The sequence below is a fragment of the Hemitrygon akajei genome, chromosome 11 (genome assembly GCF_048418815.1).
Source record: "Hemitrygon akajei chromosome 11, sHemAka1.3, whole genome shotgun sequence".
Classification (NCBI taxonomy): domain Eukaryota; kingdom Metazoa; phylum Chordata; class Chondrichthyes; order Myliobatiformes; family Dasyatidae; genus Hemitrygon; species Hemitrygon akajei.
The window spans coordinates 3,079,239-3,096,853 of NC_133134.1; the positions used below are offsets into that span (position 1 = coordinate 3,079,239).

Sequence of the window (17,615 nt, forward strand, 5' to 3'; positions counted from 1 at the left end):
TTTACTAATCAAGAACCTATCAACTTCCAATTTAAATAAACCCAATGACTTGGTCTCCAGCATTGAATTCCATAGATTAACAACCCTCTGGCTCAAGAAGTTCCTCCTCATTTCTGTTCTAAAGGGATATCCTTTTATTCTGAGGCTGTGCCCTCTGGATCACCACTGTGTTAAAAAGTAACGTGCCCCACGCATCCCCTCTCATATTAAGTGCATGCCTCCTGGTAGTAAACATTTCAACCCTTGGATAATGATACTGGCTGTCTACCCTCTCATTATCTTATAAACCCCTATTAGATCTTCCCTCAGCCTCTGCCTCTCCAGAGAAAACAACCTGTCCGGTTAGCACACTTCCTCTGTATCCACGTGAACATCATGGTAAACCTCTTCTGCACCTCTTCTCCAAAGTCTCAACCTCCTTCCTGCAATGGGGTGACGGGAACTGAAGTTGATTTACTTTCTTTGGTGTACTTTTCTAGGAAGATGCTGAGAGACTTTACAGAAACTGCAAACGATTTGACCTGCTTACCAAATTTTACCAGGCCTCGGGACAATGGCAGAAGGCCATTGAAAATGCTGAAGCATTTGACAGGGTCCATCTAAGAACGACCTATTACAATTATGCCAAGCACTTGGAAGCTATGGGGGATCAACACCTTGCACTTATCCAGTAAGTATACAACTGATCGACCAATCAGGCAAGTTGGGTGGGTTCCAAAGAAAAATGCCTTTTTCCAAAACTTTCTGGAAAATGCGAAAGGACTATTAAAACAAAAGCTTCATGCACGTAAAACATTCCTTCCCCCGATCAACCATTCTAGTTAGCCCTCACCCTCTCTAGCTATTACCCCTATCACTGCACTGTAAACACTTTAAAACATTGCTGTTTACATTGTAAATACATGCTGATATTATGTACTTATGCACATTTTATTCCACGTGCAGACTTCAATCTCCAACTTTATTTTTTATATCATTCTTATTCTTTATAATTGTTGCATATTGTTTATCTCACCCTGACCAACACACCACAGCAATTTCCTGTAAATGTGTATGGCAAATGAAGATTAGCCTTGATGCTTGATATTGTCACAGTGTCCATTTGCAGTGCTGTATAACCAAAGCGAATCCTCATGAAGTGTCTCACAGTGTTAACCCTGTTGTCTATCTCAATATAAAGTTTCACATGTGAAGCTTTTAAGGGGATTGTAGGATGGCGGTTCAGTTCCTGAACTATTATCCTGAAACACAAATCTGAATCCCACCGTGGCATCTGGAAATTATTTATCTTTTTTTGCATTTGCACAATTTGTCAACTTTTGCGCACTGGTTATCTATCTGTCTTTGTGCAGTTTTTTCATTGATTCTGTTGTATTTCTTGTGAATGCCAGCAAGAAAATGAATCTCAGGGTTGTATGTGGTGACATATATGTACTTCAGTAATAAATTTATTTTGAACTTTGAAAATACAAGTTAAAATAAATAAAATAAATAAATAAACATGTTTTTGTTTAAAACTTCCAAGAGAACCGCAATCTTGTGATAGGCTTTGAAGGCTTGCATGCTTCAATGACCTGGAGAACTATTCTGGCTGGTGTCAGGGCTTTATGGCTGCTTAACAAGATGAAATCCTATGGCTTTACGGGAAAGCTATTTGGTAGGGATAGCAGAATGGTTGAGAGGCAGGAGGCAGCGAGTGCAAATAAAAAGGGCCTTTTCTGGCTGGCTGCCAGTGACTAGTGGTGTTCCTCAGGGGTCTGTATTGTTTGTCAATGATTTAGATAATGGAATTGATGGTTTTGTGGCAAAGTTTGCAGATGTTACAAAGATAAGTGGAGGGGTAGGTAGTGCTGAGGAAGCAATGCTTTTGCAGCAGGACTTAAACAAATTGGAAGAATGGGAAGAAAGTGGCAGATGAAATGGGAGTGATGGGAGTGTATGATGACACACTTTGGTAACAGGAACAATAGTGCAGACTATTATCTAAATGGGGAGAAGGTTCAAACATCAGAGGTGTAGAGGGGCTTAGGAGGCCTCATGTAAGACTCCCAGAAGGTTAATTTACAAGTTGAGACTGTGGTAAAGAAGGCACATGCAGTGTTGGCATTTATTTCAAGGGAAATAGAATATAAAAATAAGGAGGCCACACTTGGAGTATTGTCAACAGTTTTAGACCCCATATTGTAGAAAGGATGTGTTGTCATTGGAGAGAGTCCAGGGGAGGTTCATGAGGATGCTTTTAGGAACGAAGAGGTTAACATTTGAGGAGTTTTGGGCCTGTACTTGGTGGAATTTAGAAGAATGGGTGGGGATATCTCATTGAAACCTCCCCAATGTTGAAAGGCCAAGATAGGGCGGATATGGAGAGGATGTTCCTTAGGGTGGGGGTATCCAGAAGTAAAGGGCACAGCCTCAAAATTGAGTGACAGCTTTTTAGAATAGAGTGGGAACATGGAATTTTTTACCCAGAGACTAGTTAAAACTGTAGAATGCTCTGCCACAGACTGCGGTGGAGACCAAGTCCGTGCGTAAATTTAAGACGGAAGTTGATCGTTTCCTGATTAGTCAGGCCATCAAAGGATATGGCGAGAAGGCAGATGTATGGGGTTGAATGGGATCAAGGAGCAGCCATGATGGAATGGCGGAGCAAACTCGATGGGCTAAATGGCCTAATTCTGCTCCTATGGTCTTATGCTTTGGCTCTTGGTAGGGTCACCCATGCCAAACAGGTCAAAGAGTAGAAGCCAGACTGAAAATGGTCCACTGGTACTCCAGGTTCAGGGCTAACAACACTGACTGATCAAAAAAAAGTACGAGAACAGCGATGAAGATTAGTTATATGTGGCCAAGGACAGACAGAGACGGAGGACCTTCATTGTTGCCCTAAGTGCCAGCTGTAGAATGGGAAATTAATTAATTATATACCTTAATGTTTAAAAAATAATTTTGGCTCAGTAACTGCAGGATTGAAACTCGTCTGGTTCATAAAACCCCTCTGGGGAGGAGAACTGTTGTTCTCCCTTGATCTGTCTTGCAGATGTCCCTAGATAAAAATGAGTTTGATTTGTCACCCGTACAGAACATCAAAAGATGCAGTGAAATGCATCATTTGCGTCAATGACCAGTGCAGTCCAAGGACGTCTGCAAGTGTCATCATGCCCCTGACGCCAGCACAGCATGCCCAAGGCTTACAGATCCTAACCTTTGGAAGATGAGAAGAAACCCAGACAGTCATGGGGAGAACATGGTGGCAGACAGGAGTGGGAATTGAACTCTGATCACTGATCACTACCGCTGTATTAGTCTCACATTAATCGTGCTGTCCCATGTTCTTGACCCTCGATGCATGTGTGTGTGTGTTTTTTCAGGCTCCTGTACCACCTCCTTTATAGTAGCAATGAGAAGAGGGCATCTTGTGTGTAATGAGGGTCCCTAAAGATACATACTGCCTTTTTGAGACATCACCTTTTGAAGATGTCCCTGATGGAAGAGAAGCGAGTGCCCATGATGGATCTGACTAAATTTACAATTTTCTGCAGCTTTTCCCAATCCTAAGTCCTTCCACACCAGATAGAAAGCTCCCCACTGTATATATGTATAAATTTGATAGTAAGTAATCAGAATCAGGTTTGAATTAAACCTGGCATGTCTCGTGAAATTTGATGTCTTGCAGCAGCAGTACATTGCAATACATGATTAAAAAAATTATCATTTTGATCTGGATTAAGAGCATTAAAAATGCTTGTGCAAATTTACATCCTTGTCTCAACAGTTATGAAAAGTCAGACACTCATCGATTTGAAGTTCCAAGGATGCTTTTAGAAGATCTGCAAGCACTCGAAATATATGTCAACAAAACAAAGGACAGGTGAGTGACTGTGTACAGAACAGAATGAAATGACATTAAAGGACAGGTCAGTGTACAGAACAGAATGAAACAACACTAAAGGACAGGTGAGTGACTGTACAGAACAGAATGAAACAACACTAAAGGACAGGTGAGTGACTGTACAGAACAGAATGAAATGACATTAAAGGACAGGTCAGTGTACAGAACAGAATGAAACAACACTAAAGGACAGGTGAGTGACTGTACAGAACAGAATGAAACAACAGTAAAGGACAGGTGAGTGACTGTGTACAGAACAGAATGAAACGACAGTAAAGGACAGGTGAGTGACTGTCTACAGAACAGAATGAAACGATATTAAAGGACAGGTGAGTGACTGTACAGAACAGAATGAAACGACAGTAAAGGACAGGTGAGTGACTGTCTACAGAACAGAATGAAACGACAGTAAAGGACAGGTGAGTGACTGTACAGAACAGAATGAAACGACAGTAAAGGACAGGTCAGTGTACAGAACAGAATGAAACAACACTAAAGGACAGGTGAGTGACTGTACAGAACAGAATGAAACAACAGTAAAGGACAGGTGAGTGACTGTGTACAGAACAGAATGAAACGACAGTAAAGGACAGGTCAGTGTACAGAACAGAATGAAACAACACTAAAGGACAGGTGAGTGACTGTACAGAACAGAATGAAACAACAGTAAAGGACAGGTGAGTGACTGTGTACAGAACAGAATGAAACGACAGTAAAGGACAGGTGAGTGACTGTCTACAGAACAGAATGAAACGATATTAAAGGACAGGTGAGTGACTGTACAGAACAGAATGAAACGACAGTAAAGGACAGGTGAGTGACTCTACAGAACAGAATGAAACGACAGTAAAGGACAGGTGAGTGACTGTACAGAACAGAATGAAATGACATTAAAGGACAGGTCAGTGTACAGAACAGAATGAAACAACACTAAAGGACAGGTGAGTGACTGTGTACAGAACAGAATGAAACGACAGTAAAGGACAGGTGAGTGACTGTACAGAACAGAATGAAACGACAGTAAAGGACAGGTCAGTGTACAGAACAGAATGAAACAACACTAAAGGACAGGTGAGTGACTGTACAGAACAGAATGAAACAACAGTAAAGGACAGGTGAGTGACTGTGTACAGAACAGAATGAAACGACAGTAAAGGACAGGTCAGTGTACAGAACAGAATGAAACAACACTAAAGGACAGGTGAGTGACTGTACAGAACAGAATGAAACAACAGTAAAGGACAGGTGAGTGACTGTGTACAGAACAGAATGAAACGACAGTAAAGGACAGGTGAGTGACTGTCTACAGAACAGAATGAAACGATATTAAAGGACAGGTGAGTGACTGTACAGAACAGAATGAAACGACAGTAAAGGACAGGTGAGTGACTGTCTACAGAACAGAATGAAACGACAGTAAAGGACAGGTGAGTGACTGTACAGAACAGAATGAAACGACATTAAAGGACAGGTCAGTGTACAGAACAGAATGAAACAACACTAAAGGACAGGTGAGTGACTGTACAGAACAGAATGAAACAACAGTAAAGGACAGGTGAGTGACTGTGTACAGAACAGAATGAAACGACAGTAAAGGACAGGTGAGTGACTGTCTACAGAACAGAATGAAACGACAGTAAAGGACAGGTGAGTGACTGTACAGAACAGAATGAAACGACAGTAAAGGACAGGTGAGTGACTGTACAGAACAGAATGAAACGACAGTAAAGGACAGGTGAGTGACTGTCTACAGAACAGAATGAAACGACAGTAAAGGACAGGTGAGTGACTGTACAGAACAGAATGAAACAACAGTAAAGGACAGGTGAGTGACTGTACGGAACAGAATGAAACGACAGTAAAGGACAGGTGAGTGACTGTCTACAGAACAGAATGAAACGATATTAAAGGACAGGTGAGTGACTGTACAGAACAGAATGAAACGACAGTAAAGGACAGGTGAGTGACTGTACAGAACAGAATGAAACAACAGTAAAGGACAGGTGAGTGACTGTACGGAACAGAATGAAACGACAGTAAAGGACAGGTGAGTGACTGTACAGAACAGAATTAAACGATATTAAAGGACAGGTGAGTGACTGTACAGAACAGAATGAAACGACAGTAAAGGACAGGTGAGTGACTGTACGGAACAGAATGAAACGACAGTAAAGGACAGGTGAGTGACTGTACAGAACAGAATGAAACGATATTAAAGGACAGGTGAGTGACTGTACAGAACAGAATGAAACAACAGTAAAGGACAGGTGAGTGACTGTACGGAACAGAATGAAACAACAGTAAAGGACAGGTGAGTGACTGTACGGAACAGAATGAAACGACAGTAAAGGACAGGTGAGTGTACAGAACAGAATGAAACAACACTATAGGACAGGTGAGTGACTGTACAGAACAGAATGAAACAACAGTAAAGGACAGGTGAGTGACTGTACGGAACAGAATGAAACGACAGTAAAGGACAGGTGAGTGACTGTACAGAACAGAATGAAACGATATTAAAGGACAGGTGAGTGACTGTACAGAACAGAATGAAACGACAGTAAAGGACAAGTGAGTGACTGTCTACAGAACAGAATGAAACGACAGTAAAGGACAGGTGAGTGACTGTACAGAACAGAATGAAACGACAGTAAAGGACAGGTGAGTGACTGTACAGAACAGAATGAAACGATATTAAAGGACAGGTGAGTGACTGTACAGAACAGAATGAAACGACAGTAAAGGACAAGTGAGTGACTGTCTACAGAACAGAATGAAACGACAGTAAAGGACAGGTGAGTGACTGTCTACAGAACAGAATGAAACGACAGTAAAGGACAGGTGAGTGACTGTACAGAACAGAATGAAACAACAGTAAAGGACAGGTGAGTGACTGTCTACAGAACAGAATGAAACGACAGTAAAGGACAGGTGAGTGACTGTACAGAACAGAATGAAACGACAGTAAAGGACAGGTGAGTGTACGGAACAGAATGAAACGACAGTAAAAGACAGGTGAGTGACTGTACAGAACAGAATGAAACAACAGTAAAGGACAGATGAGTGACTGTATGGAACAGAATGAAACAACAGTAAAGGACAGGTGAGTGACTGTACGGAACAGAATGAAACGACAGTTAAGGACAGGTGAGTGACTGTACGGAACAGAATGAAACGACAGTAAAGGACAGGTGAGTGACTGTACGGAACAGAATGAAACAACAGTAAAGGACAGGTGAGTGACTGTCTACAGAACAGAATGAAACGACAGTAAAGGACAGGTGAGTGACTACAGAACAGAATGAAACGACAGTAAAGGACAGGTGAGTGACTGTACAGAACAGAATGAAACAACAGTAAAGGACAGGTGAGTGACTGTCTACAGAACAGAATGAAACGACAGTAAAGGACAGGTGAGTGACTGTCTACAGAACAGAATGAAACGACAGTAAAGGACAGGTGAGTGACTGTACGGAACAGAATGAAACAACAGTAAAGGACAGGTGAGTGACTGTCTACAGAACAGAATGAAACGACAGTAAAGGACAGGTGAGTGACTGTACGGAACAGAATGAAACAACAGTAAAGGACAGGTGAGTGACTGTCTACAGAACAGAATGAAACGACAGTAAAGGACAGGTGAGTGACTACAGAACAGAATGAAACGACAGTAAAGGACAGGTGAGTGACTGTACAGAACAGAATGAAACAACAGTAAAGGACAGGTGAGTGACTGTCTACAGAACAGAATGAAACGACAGTAAAGGACAGGTGAGTGACTGTCTACAGAACAGAATGAATCGACAGTAAAGGACAGGTGAGTGACTGTACGGAACAGAATGAAACGACAGTAAAGGACATATGAGTGACTGTACAGAACAGAATGAATCGACAGTAAAGGACAGGTGAGTGACTGTACAGAACAGAATGAAACGACAGTAAAGGACAGGTGAGTGACTGTGTACAGAAAAGAATGAAACGACAGTAAAGGACAGATGAGTGACTGTACGGAACAGAATGAATCGACAGTAAAGGACAGGTGAGTGACTGTACAGAACAGAATGAAATGACAGTAAAGGACAGGTGAGTGACATCAGAACAGAATGAAACAACAGTAAAGGACAGATGAGTGACTGTCTACAGAACAGAATGAAACGACAGTAAAGGACAGGTGAGTGACTACGGAACAGAATGAAACGACAGTAAAGGACAGGTGAGTGACTGTACAGAACAGAATGAAACAACAGTAAAGGACAGGTGAGTGACTCTACAGGACAGAATGAAACGACAGTAAAGGACAGGTGAGTGACTGTACGGAACAGAATGAAAGGACAGGTGAGTGACTGTACAGAACAGAATGAAACAACAGTAAAGGACAGGTGAGTGACTGTCTACAGAACAGAATGAAACGACAGTAAAGGACAGGTGAGTGACTGTACGGAACAGAATGAAACAACAGTAAAGGACAGGTGAGTGACTGTACGGAACAGAATGAAACGACAGTAAAGGACAGGTGAGTGACTGTACGGAACAGAATGAAACGACAGTAAAGGACAGGTGAGTGACTGTCTACAGAACAGAATGAAACGACAGTAAAGGACAGGTGAGTGACTGTACGGAACAGAATGAAACGACAGTAAAGGACAGGTGAGTGACTGTACGGAACAGAATGAAACGACAGTAAAGGACAGGTGAGTGACTGTCTACAGAACAGAATGAAATGACAGTAAAGGACAGGTGAGTGACTGTACGGAACAGAATGAAACGACAGTAAAGGACAGGTGAGTGACTACAGAACAGAATGAAACGACAGTAAAGGACAAGTGAGTGACTGTATGAACCATAATTAAATGACAGTTTGTGATGCTTTATAGGGCAAACCAAGTCTCTGTAACAGTGGAGACATAACATACTACTGAAATCTAGAGCAAAAAAATAAAATCTGTCAGAGGAACTCAATGGATCAGGCAGCGTCTGTGGAGGGAATTGGACAGTGGATGTTCCAGGACTCAGATGAACAGTCTCAACCTGAAATTAGGTTTATTTTCACTGGCACATGTCACAAAGTTTATTTTTTTCTGGCAGCAGTACATTGCAATACATAATAATAAAAGCTATACATTACAATAACATGTATATATAAAACATTGAATCCTAGAAATCTACGGCACATTACAGGCCCTTCGGCCCGCAATGTTGTGCCAACATGTAACCTATTCTAGAAACTGCCGAGAATTTCCTTACCACATAGCCCTCTATTTTTTTAAGCTTCATGTACCTATCTACGATCCTATTGTATCCGCCTCTACCACCATCACTGACAGTGCATTCCACGCACCCATCAGTCTGTAAAAAAAACTTACCTGTGACATCCCCCTTGTACCTACTTCCAAGCACCTTAAAACTATGCCCCCTCATGTTAGTTAGTTCAGCCCTGGGAAAAAGCCTCTGGCTATCCACACGATCAATGCCTCTCATCATCTTATACACTTTTATCAAGTCACCCTTCCTCCTCTGTTGCTCCAAAGAGAAAAGGCCAAGTTCAATCAACCTATTCTCATAAGGTACACCCTCCAATCCAAGCAACATCCTTGTAAATCTCCTCTCTATAGTATCCACATCCTTCCTGGAATGAGGTGATCAGAACTGAACACAGTACTCCCAACAACACACACAAAATGCTGGTGGAACACAGCAGGACAGGCAGCATCTATAGGGAGAAGCGCTGTCGACGTTTCGGGCCGAGTCTCGGCCCGAAATGTTGACAGCGCTTCTCCCTATAGATGCTGCCTGGCCTGCTGTGTTCCACCAGCATTTTGTGTGTGGTGTTGTTTGAATTTCCAGCATCTGCAGATTTCCTCGTGTTTGCACAGTACTCCCAAGTGGGGTCTAACTAAGATCTTATATAGCTGTAACATTATCTCACAACTCTTGAACTCAATCCCACGGTTTATGAAGGCCAGTACACCATATGCTTTCTTAACAACACTGTCAACTTGCACAGCAGCTTTGAGCGTCCTATGGACACAGACCCCAAGATCTCACTGATCTTCCACACTGCTAAGGTTTTTACCATAAATGTTATATTCTGTCTTCGAATTTGACCTACCAAAGAGAACCACTTTACACTTATCTGGGTTGAACTCCATCTGTCATTGCTCATCCTAGTTCTGCATCCTATCGATGTAATGCTGTAACCTCTGACAATCCTCCAGACTACCCACAACATCCCCAACTTTTGTGTCATCAGCAAACTTAGTAACTCACCCCTCTACTTCCTCATACAGGTCAATAATAAAAATCACAAAGAGGAGGGGTCCCAGAACAGATCCCTGCAGAACACCACTATCACTGTCCTCCATGCTGAATAGGAACCATCTACAATCACACCCTTTGCCTTCTGTGGGCAAGCCAATTCTGGATCCACAAAGCAATGTTCTCTTGGATCCCATGCTTCATTACTTTCTGAATGAGCCTTGCAAGGGGAACCTTATCAAATACCTTGCTGAAATCCATATACATTGCATCCACTGCTCTACCTTCACCAATGTGTTTTGTTACATCCTCAAAGAATTCATTCAGGCTCATAAAACATGGCCTGCCCTTGACAAAGCCATGCAACTATCCATAATCAGATTATATTTCTCCAAATGCTCATCAATCCTGCCACTCAGGATCTTCTCCAACAACTTACCCACCACTGAGGTTAGACTCACTGGTCTATAATTTCCTGGGATATCTCTGCTCCCTTTCTTGAACAACATTTGCAACCTTCCAATCCTCTGCTGCTTCTCCTGTCCCTATTGATGACGCAAAGATCATCAACAGAGGCTCAGCAATCTCCTCCCTCGCTTCCCACAGTAGCCAGGGTATACCTTGTCTTATCCCAGCGATTTATCTAACTTAATAACTTTCAAAAGCTCCAGCACATCCTCTATCTTAATGTCTATATGCTCAAGCATTTTGGTCTGCTGTAAGTCATCCCCACAATTGCCAAGGTGCTTTTCACTGGTGAATACTGAAGCAAAGTTTTCATTAAGTACCTCCATTACCTCCTCCAGCTCCATGCATATGTTTCCACTGTCGCTCCTGATTGTTGTATTCTCACAAAGCTCATCCTCTTGCTCTTCACATACTTCTAGACTGCCTTGGGGTTTTAAGACCATAAGATATAGGAGCAGTAGGAGGGCATTTGGCCCATTGAATCTGCTCCACCATTCAATCATGGGCTGATCCAATTCTTCCAGTCATCCCCACTCCCTTGCCTTCTCCCCCTACCCTTTGATGCCCTGGCTAATCAAGAACCTATCTATCTCTGACTTAAATGCACCCAATGACTTGGCCTCCACAGCTGCTCGTGGCAACAAATTCCACAGATTTACCACCCTCTGACTAAAGTAATTTCTCTGCATCTCTGTACTAAAAGGTTGTCCTTCAATCCTGAAGTCATACCCTCTTGTCCTAGACTCCCCTACCATGGGAAATAACTTTGCCATATCTAATCTATTCAGGTCTTTTAACATTTGGATTGTTCTATGAGCTCCCCCCTCATTCTCCTGAACTCTAGCGAATACAGCCCAAGAGCTACCAGACGTTCCTCATACAGTAACCTTCTCATTCCTGGAATCATTTTGTGAATCTTCTCTGAACCCTCTCCAACGTCAGTGTATACTTTCTAAAATAAGGAACCCCAAACTGCACACAATACTCCAAGTGTGGTCTCATGAGTGCCTTATTATAGAGCCTCAACATCACATCCCTGCTCTTATATTCTATACCTCTAGAAATTAATGCCAGCTTTGCATTCGCCTTCTTCAGAACCGACTCAACCTGGAGGTTAACCTTTAGGGTATCTTGCACAAGGACTCCCAAGTCCTTTTGCATCTCTGCATTTTTGAATTCTCTCCCCGTCTAAATAATAGTCTACTCGTTTATTTCTTCCGCCAAAGTGCACGACCATACACTTTGCATCATCGGCAAATTTAGCCACAAATTTATTAATACCATAGTCCAAATTATTGATATACATAGTAAAAAGCAGTGGTCCCAACATCGACCCCTCTGGAACTTGACTGGTAACCGGCAGCCAGCCAGAATAGGGCCCCTTTATTCCCACTCTCTGTTTTATGGCTGATCAGCCAATGCTCCACCCACACTAGTAACTTCCCTATAATTCCATGGACTCTTATCTTGCTAAGCAGCCTCATGTGTGGCACCTTGTCAAAGGCCTTCAGAAAATCCAAGTACACCACATCCACTGCATCTCCTTTATCTACCCTTGTTGTAATTCCCTCAAAGATTTGTGGTGGGTTAGTCAGGCAGGATTTTCCTTTCAGGAAACCATGCTGGCTTTGGCCTATCTTGTCATGTGCCTCTAATCTCATCCCTAACAATCGATCCACTATGGCTGATCCACTCCATAATCTCATCCCTAACAATCGATTCCAGCAACTTCCCAACTACTGACATCAGGCTAACAGGTCTATAGTTTCCTTTCTGCTGCCTCCCACCCTTCTTAAAAAGTGGAGTAACATTTGCAATTTTCCTGTCATCTGGTACAATGCAAGAATCTACCAATTCTTGAAAGATCATTGTTCACGCCTCTGCAATCTCTCCAGCTACTTCCTTCAGAACCCGAGGGTGCATTCCATCTAATTCAGGAGATTTATCCACCCGCAGACAATTAAGCTTCCTGAGCACCTTCTCAGTTGTAACATTCACTGCGCATACTTCACTTCCTTGACACTCTTGAATGACCGGTATACTGCGGATGTCTTCAATTGTGAAGATTGATACAAAATATGCATTCAGTTCCTCTGCCGTATCTGCATCTCTCATTACAATATCTCTAGCGTCATTTTCTATTGGTCCTATATCTACCCTCAACTCTCTTTTACCCCTAATATACTTTAAAAAGCTTTTAGTATCTTCTTTGATATTAGTCGCCAGCTTCATTTCATAATTCATCTTTTCCTTTCTACTGACCTTCTTAGTTTTCTTCTGCAAGTTTTTAAAAGCTTCCCAATCCTCTATCTTGCCACTAGCTTTGGCTTCATTGTATGCCCTCTCTTTTGTTTTTACTTTGGCTCTGACTTCATTTGTCAGCCAAGGTAGTGTCCTTCTTCCATTTGAAAATTTCTTCTTATTTGGAATATATCTGTCTTGCACGTCCCTCATTTTTCATAGGAACTCCAGCCATTGCTGCTCTGATGTCCTTCCCGCTAGTGTCCCTTTCTAGTCAACTTTGGCCAGTTCCCCTCGCATGCCACTGTAATTTCCTTTAGTCCACTGAAATACCAATACATTGGATTTTATTTCTTCCCCTCTCAAATTTCAATGTGAACTTGATCATATTGTGATCATTGTTCCCTAAGGGTTCTGTAACTTTAAGATCTCTTATCACCTCTGGACCATTGCACAACACTCAATCCAGCATAGCTGATCACCTAGTGGACTCAACAACAAGCTGTTCTAAAAAGCCATCCCTTAGACATTCTACAAATTCTCTGTCTTGAGGACCCGTACTGACATGGTTTTCCCAATCCACTTTCATGTTAAAATCCTCTATGATTATCATGACATTGCCTTTCTGACAGGCCTTTTCTATCTCCTGCTGTAATTTGTAATCCACATCCCAGTTGTTGTTTGGAGGCCTGTATACAACTGCCATTAAGGTCCTTTTACCTTTGCCATTTCTTAACTCAACCCATATACAAACCCCATTTCCAGAAAAGTTGGGATATTTTCCAAAATGCAATAAAAACAAAAATCTGTGATATGTTAATTCACGTGAACCTTTATTTAACTGACAAAAGTACAAAGAAAAGATTTTCAATAGTTTTACTGACCAACTTAATTGTATTTTGTAAATATACACAAATTTAGAATTTGATGGCTGCAACACACTCAACAAAAGTTGGGACAGAGTTAAAATAAGATTGAAAAGTGCGCAGAATATTCAAGTAACACCGGTTTGGAAGACTCCACGTTAAGCAGGCTAATTGGTAGCAGGTGAGGTATCATGACTGGGTATAAAAGTAGCATCCATCAAAGGCTCAGTCTTTGCAAGCAAGGATGGGTCGTGGCTCACCCCTTTGTGCCAAAATTCGTGAGAGAATTGTTAGTCAGTTCAAGAGGAACATTTCCCAACGCAAAATTGCAGAGAATTTAGGTCTTTCAACATCTACAGTACATAATATTGTGAAAAGATTCAGAGAATTCAGAGACGTCTCAGTGCGTGAAGGGCAAGGGAAACCACTGTTGAATGCGCGTGATCTTCGAGCCCTCAGGCGGCACTGCCTAAGAAACCGTCATGCTACTGTGACAATTATAGCCACCTGGGCTCGGGCGTACTTCGGAAAACCATTGTCACTTAACACAGTCCGTCGCTGCATCCAGAAATGCAACTTGAAACTGTATTATGCAAGGAGGAAGCCATACATCAACTCTATGCAGAAACGCCAGTGAGTTCTCTGGGCCCGAGCTCATCTCAGATGAACCGAAAGACTGTGGAACCGTGTGCTGTGGTCAGATGAGTCCACATTTCAGCTAGTTTTCGGAAAAAACAGGCGTCGAGTTCTCCATGCCAAAGATGAAAACGACCATCCTGATTGTTATTAGCGAAAGGTGCGAAAGCCAGCATCTGTGATGGTATGGAGGTGCATCAGTGCCCAGGGCATGGGTGAGTTGCTTGTATGTGAAGGTACCATTGACTCTGAGGTGTATATTAGGATTTTAGAGAGACATATGTTGCCATCAAGGCGACGTCTCTTCCCAGGACATCCATGCTTATTTCAGCAGGACAATGCCAGACCACATTCTGCACGGGCTACAACAGCGTGGCTTTGTAGACACAGAGTGCGTGTGCTTGACTGGCCTGCTGCCAGTCCAGATCTATCTCCTATTGAAAATGTATGGCGCATCATGAAGAGGAGAATCAGACAACGGAGACCACGGACTGTTGAGCAGTTGAAGTCTTATATCAAGCAAGAATGGACAAAATTTCCAATTGCAAATCTACTACAATTAGTATCCTCAGTTCCAAAATGATTAAAAAGTGTTATTAAAAGGAAAGGTGATGTAACACAATGGTAAATATGCCTCTGTCCCAACTTTTGTTGAGTGCGTTGCAGCCATCAAGTTCTAAATTTGTGTATATTTACAAAATTCAATTAAGTTGGTCAGTAAAACTATTGAAAATCTTTTCTTTGTACTTTTGTCAGTTAAATAAAGGTTCGCGTGAATTAACATATCACAGATTTTTGTTTTTATTGCATTTTGGAAAATATCCCAACTTTTCTGGAAATGGGGTTTGTAGATTCTACACCTTCCAATCCTATGTCATCTCTTTCTCAGGATTTAATATTGTTTCTTATACACAGAGCCACACCAACCCCTCTGCCTACTAACCTATCTTTCCGATACACCGTATATCCTTGGACATTCAGCTCCCAATGGCAGCCATCCTTTAGCCAAGTTTCAGAGATGGCCACAGCGTCATACTTGCCAATCTGTAGCTGAATTTCAAGATTGTCCATTTTATTCCTTATGCTGCATTCATTCAAATACAACACTCTCAGTCCAGTATTTGTTGCTTTCTGTTTTAACTGCACTATGCCTCTATGTCCTGTAACTCATGCCACTAGCTATGATTAAGCCTCATCTCCTCCCTGTTCTTTTATTATCTCTGTTGCACGCTATCTCTGATTTATTTCTCTTTTCCCCTTCCTCAACCCAGTCACTCCAGTTCCCATCCCCCTGCCAATTTAGTTTAAACTCTCCTGAACAGCTCTATTAAACCTGCCTGCTAGGATATTGGACCCCTTTGGGTTCAGGTGTAACCCGTCCTTTTTGTACGGGTTGTACCTCCCCTAGAAGAGGACCCAATGATCCAGGAGCCCAAAGCCCTGCCCCCTACACCAGTCCCTCAGCCACACGTTAATATGCCTGATCATGCTATTCTTGTGCTCGTTAGCATGTAGCGCAAGCAGCAATTCCAAGATTACTACCTTGGAGGTCCTGCTTTTCGGCTTCCTACCCGCCTCCCTTTTTCTACCTGCCATTGGGAATAACGTGTACCAAGACTTCTGGCTGTTCATCCTCTCCCTTCAGAATATTCTGCACCTGATCGAACACATCCCGTACCCTGGCCCATGGGAGGCAACACACCATGTGGGTATCTCTATCAGGCTGACCGAGCCTCCTGTCTGTTCCCCTCACTATGGAATCCCCCATGACTACCACATTCCTCATCTTCCTCTTTCCCTTCTGCACCACGAAACCAGGCTCAGTGCCAGAGACCTGATCACTGTGGTCATAAAACATAGATAATAGAAAACCTACAGCACAATACAGGCCCTTCGACCCACAAAGCTGTGCTGATCATGTCCTTACCTTAGAACTACTTAGGCTTACTCATTGCCCTCTATTTTTCAAAGCTCCATGTATCCATCCAGGAGTCTCTTAAAAGACCCTATCATTTCCGCCTCCACCACTGCTGCTGGCAGCCCATTCCATGCACTCACCTCTCGCAGCGTAAAAAACTTACCCCTGACATCACCTCTGTACCTACTTCCAAGCACCTTAAAACTTTGCCCTTTCATGCTAGCCATTCCAGCCCTGGGGAAAAGCCTCTGACTATCCACACGATCAATGCCTTTCATTATCTTGTACACCTCTATCAGGTCACCTCTCATCCTCTGCCACTCAAGGCCGAGTTCACTCAACATATTCTCATAAGTCATGCTCCCCAATCCAGGCAACATCCTTGTAAATCTCCTCTGCACCCTTTCTATGGTTTCCACGTCCTTCCTGTAGTGAGGTGACCAGAACTGAGCACAGTACTCCAAGTGGGATCTGACCAGGGTCCTATATAGCTGCAACATTACCTCTCGGCTCCTAAAGACAATCCCACGTTTGATGAAGGCCAGTGTGCCACAGAGTCAACCTATGCAGCAGCTTTGAGTGTCCTATGGACTCGGACTCAAAGATCCCTCTGATCGTCCACACTGCCAAGAGTCTTACCATTAATACTATATTCTGCCATCATATTTGACCTACCAAAATGAACCACCTCACACTTAATCTGGGTTGAACTCCATCTGCCACTACTCTGCCCAGTTTTGCATCCTATCGATGTCCCACTGTAACCTCTGACAGCCTTCCACACTATCCACAACACCCCCAACCTTTGTGTCATCAGCAAATTTACTAACCCATCCCTCCACTTCCTCATCCAGGTCATTTATAAAAATCACGAAGAATAGGGGTCCTAGAACTGATCCCTGAGGCACACCACTGGTCACCGGCCTCCATGCAGAATATGACCCGTCTACAACCACACTATGCCTTCAGTGGGCAAGCCAGTTCTGGATCCACAGAGCAATGTCCCCTTGGATCCCATGCCTCCTTACTTTCTCAATAAGCCTTGCATGGGGTACCTTATCAAATGCCTTGCTGAAATCCATATACACTACATCTACAGCTCTACCTTCATCAATGTGTTTAATCACATCCTTAAAAAAATCAATCAGGCTCGTAAGGCATGACCTGCCTTTGACAAAGCCATACTAACTATTCCTAATCGTATTATGTCTCTCCAAATGTTAATAAATCCTGCCTCTCAGGATCTTCTCCATCAACTTACCGACCACTGAAGTAAGAATCATTGGTCTGTAATTTCCTGGGCTATCTCTACTTCCTTTCTTGAATAAAGGAACAACATCTG

At 42.6% G+C, this 17,615-nt stretch overlaps 1 protein-coding gene across 1 annotated transcript in view; it reads left to right on the forward strand.

Annotated features, from left to right (window-relative positions):
* Positions 1-17,615, forward strand: part of ift140 (intraflagellar transport 140 homolog (Chlamydomonas)) — a 279,472-nt gene that overhangs the window by 203,420 nt on the left and 58,437 nt on the right. The window contains exons 20-21 of the mRNA XM_073060034.1: positions 480-670; positions 3,773-3,868. Of these exons, the coding sequence (XP_072916135.1) occupies positions 480-670; positions 3,773-3,868 (287 nt within the window). The remainder of the gene's footprint in view (positions 1-479; positions 671-3,772; positions 3,869-17,615) is intronic.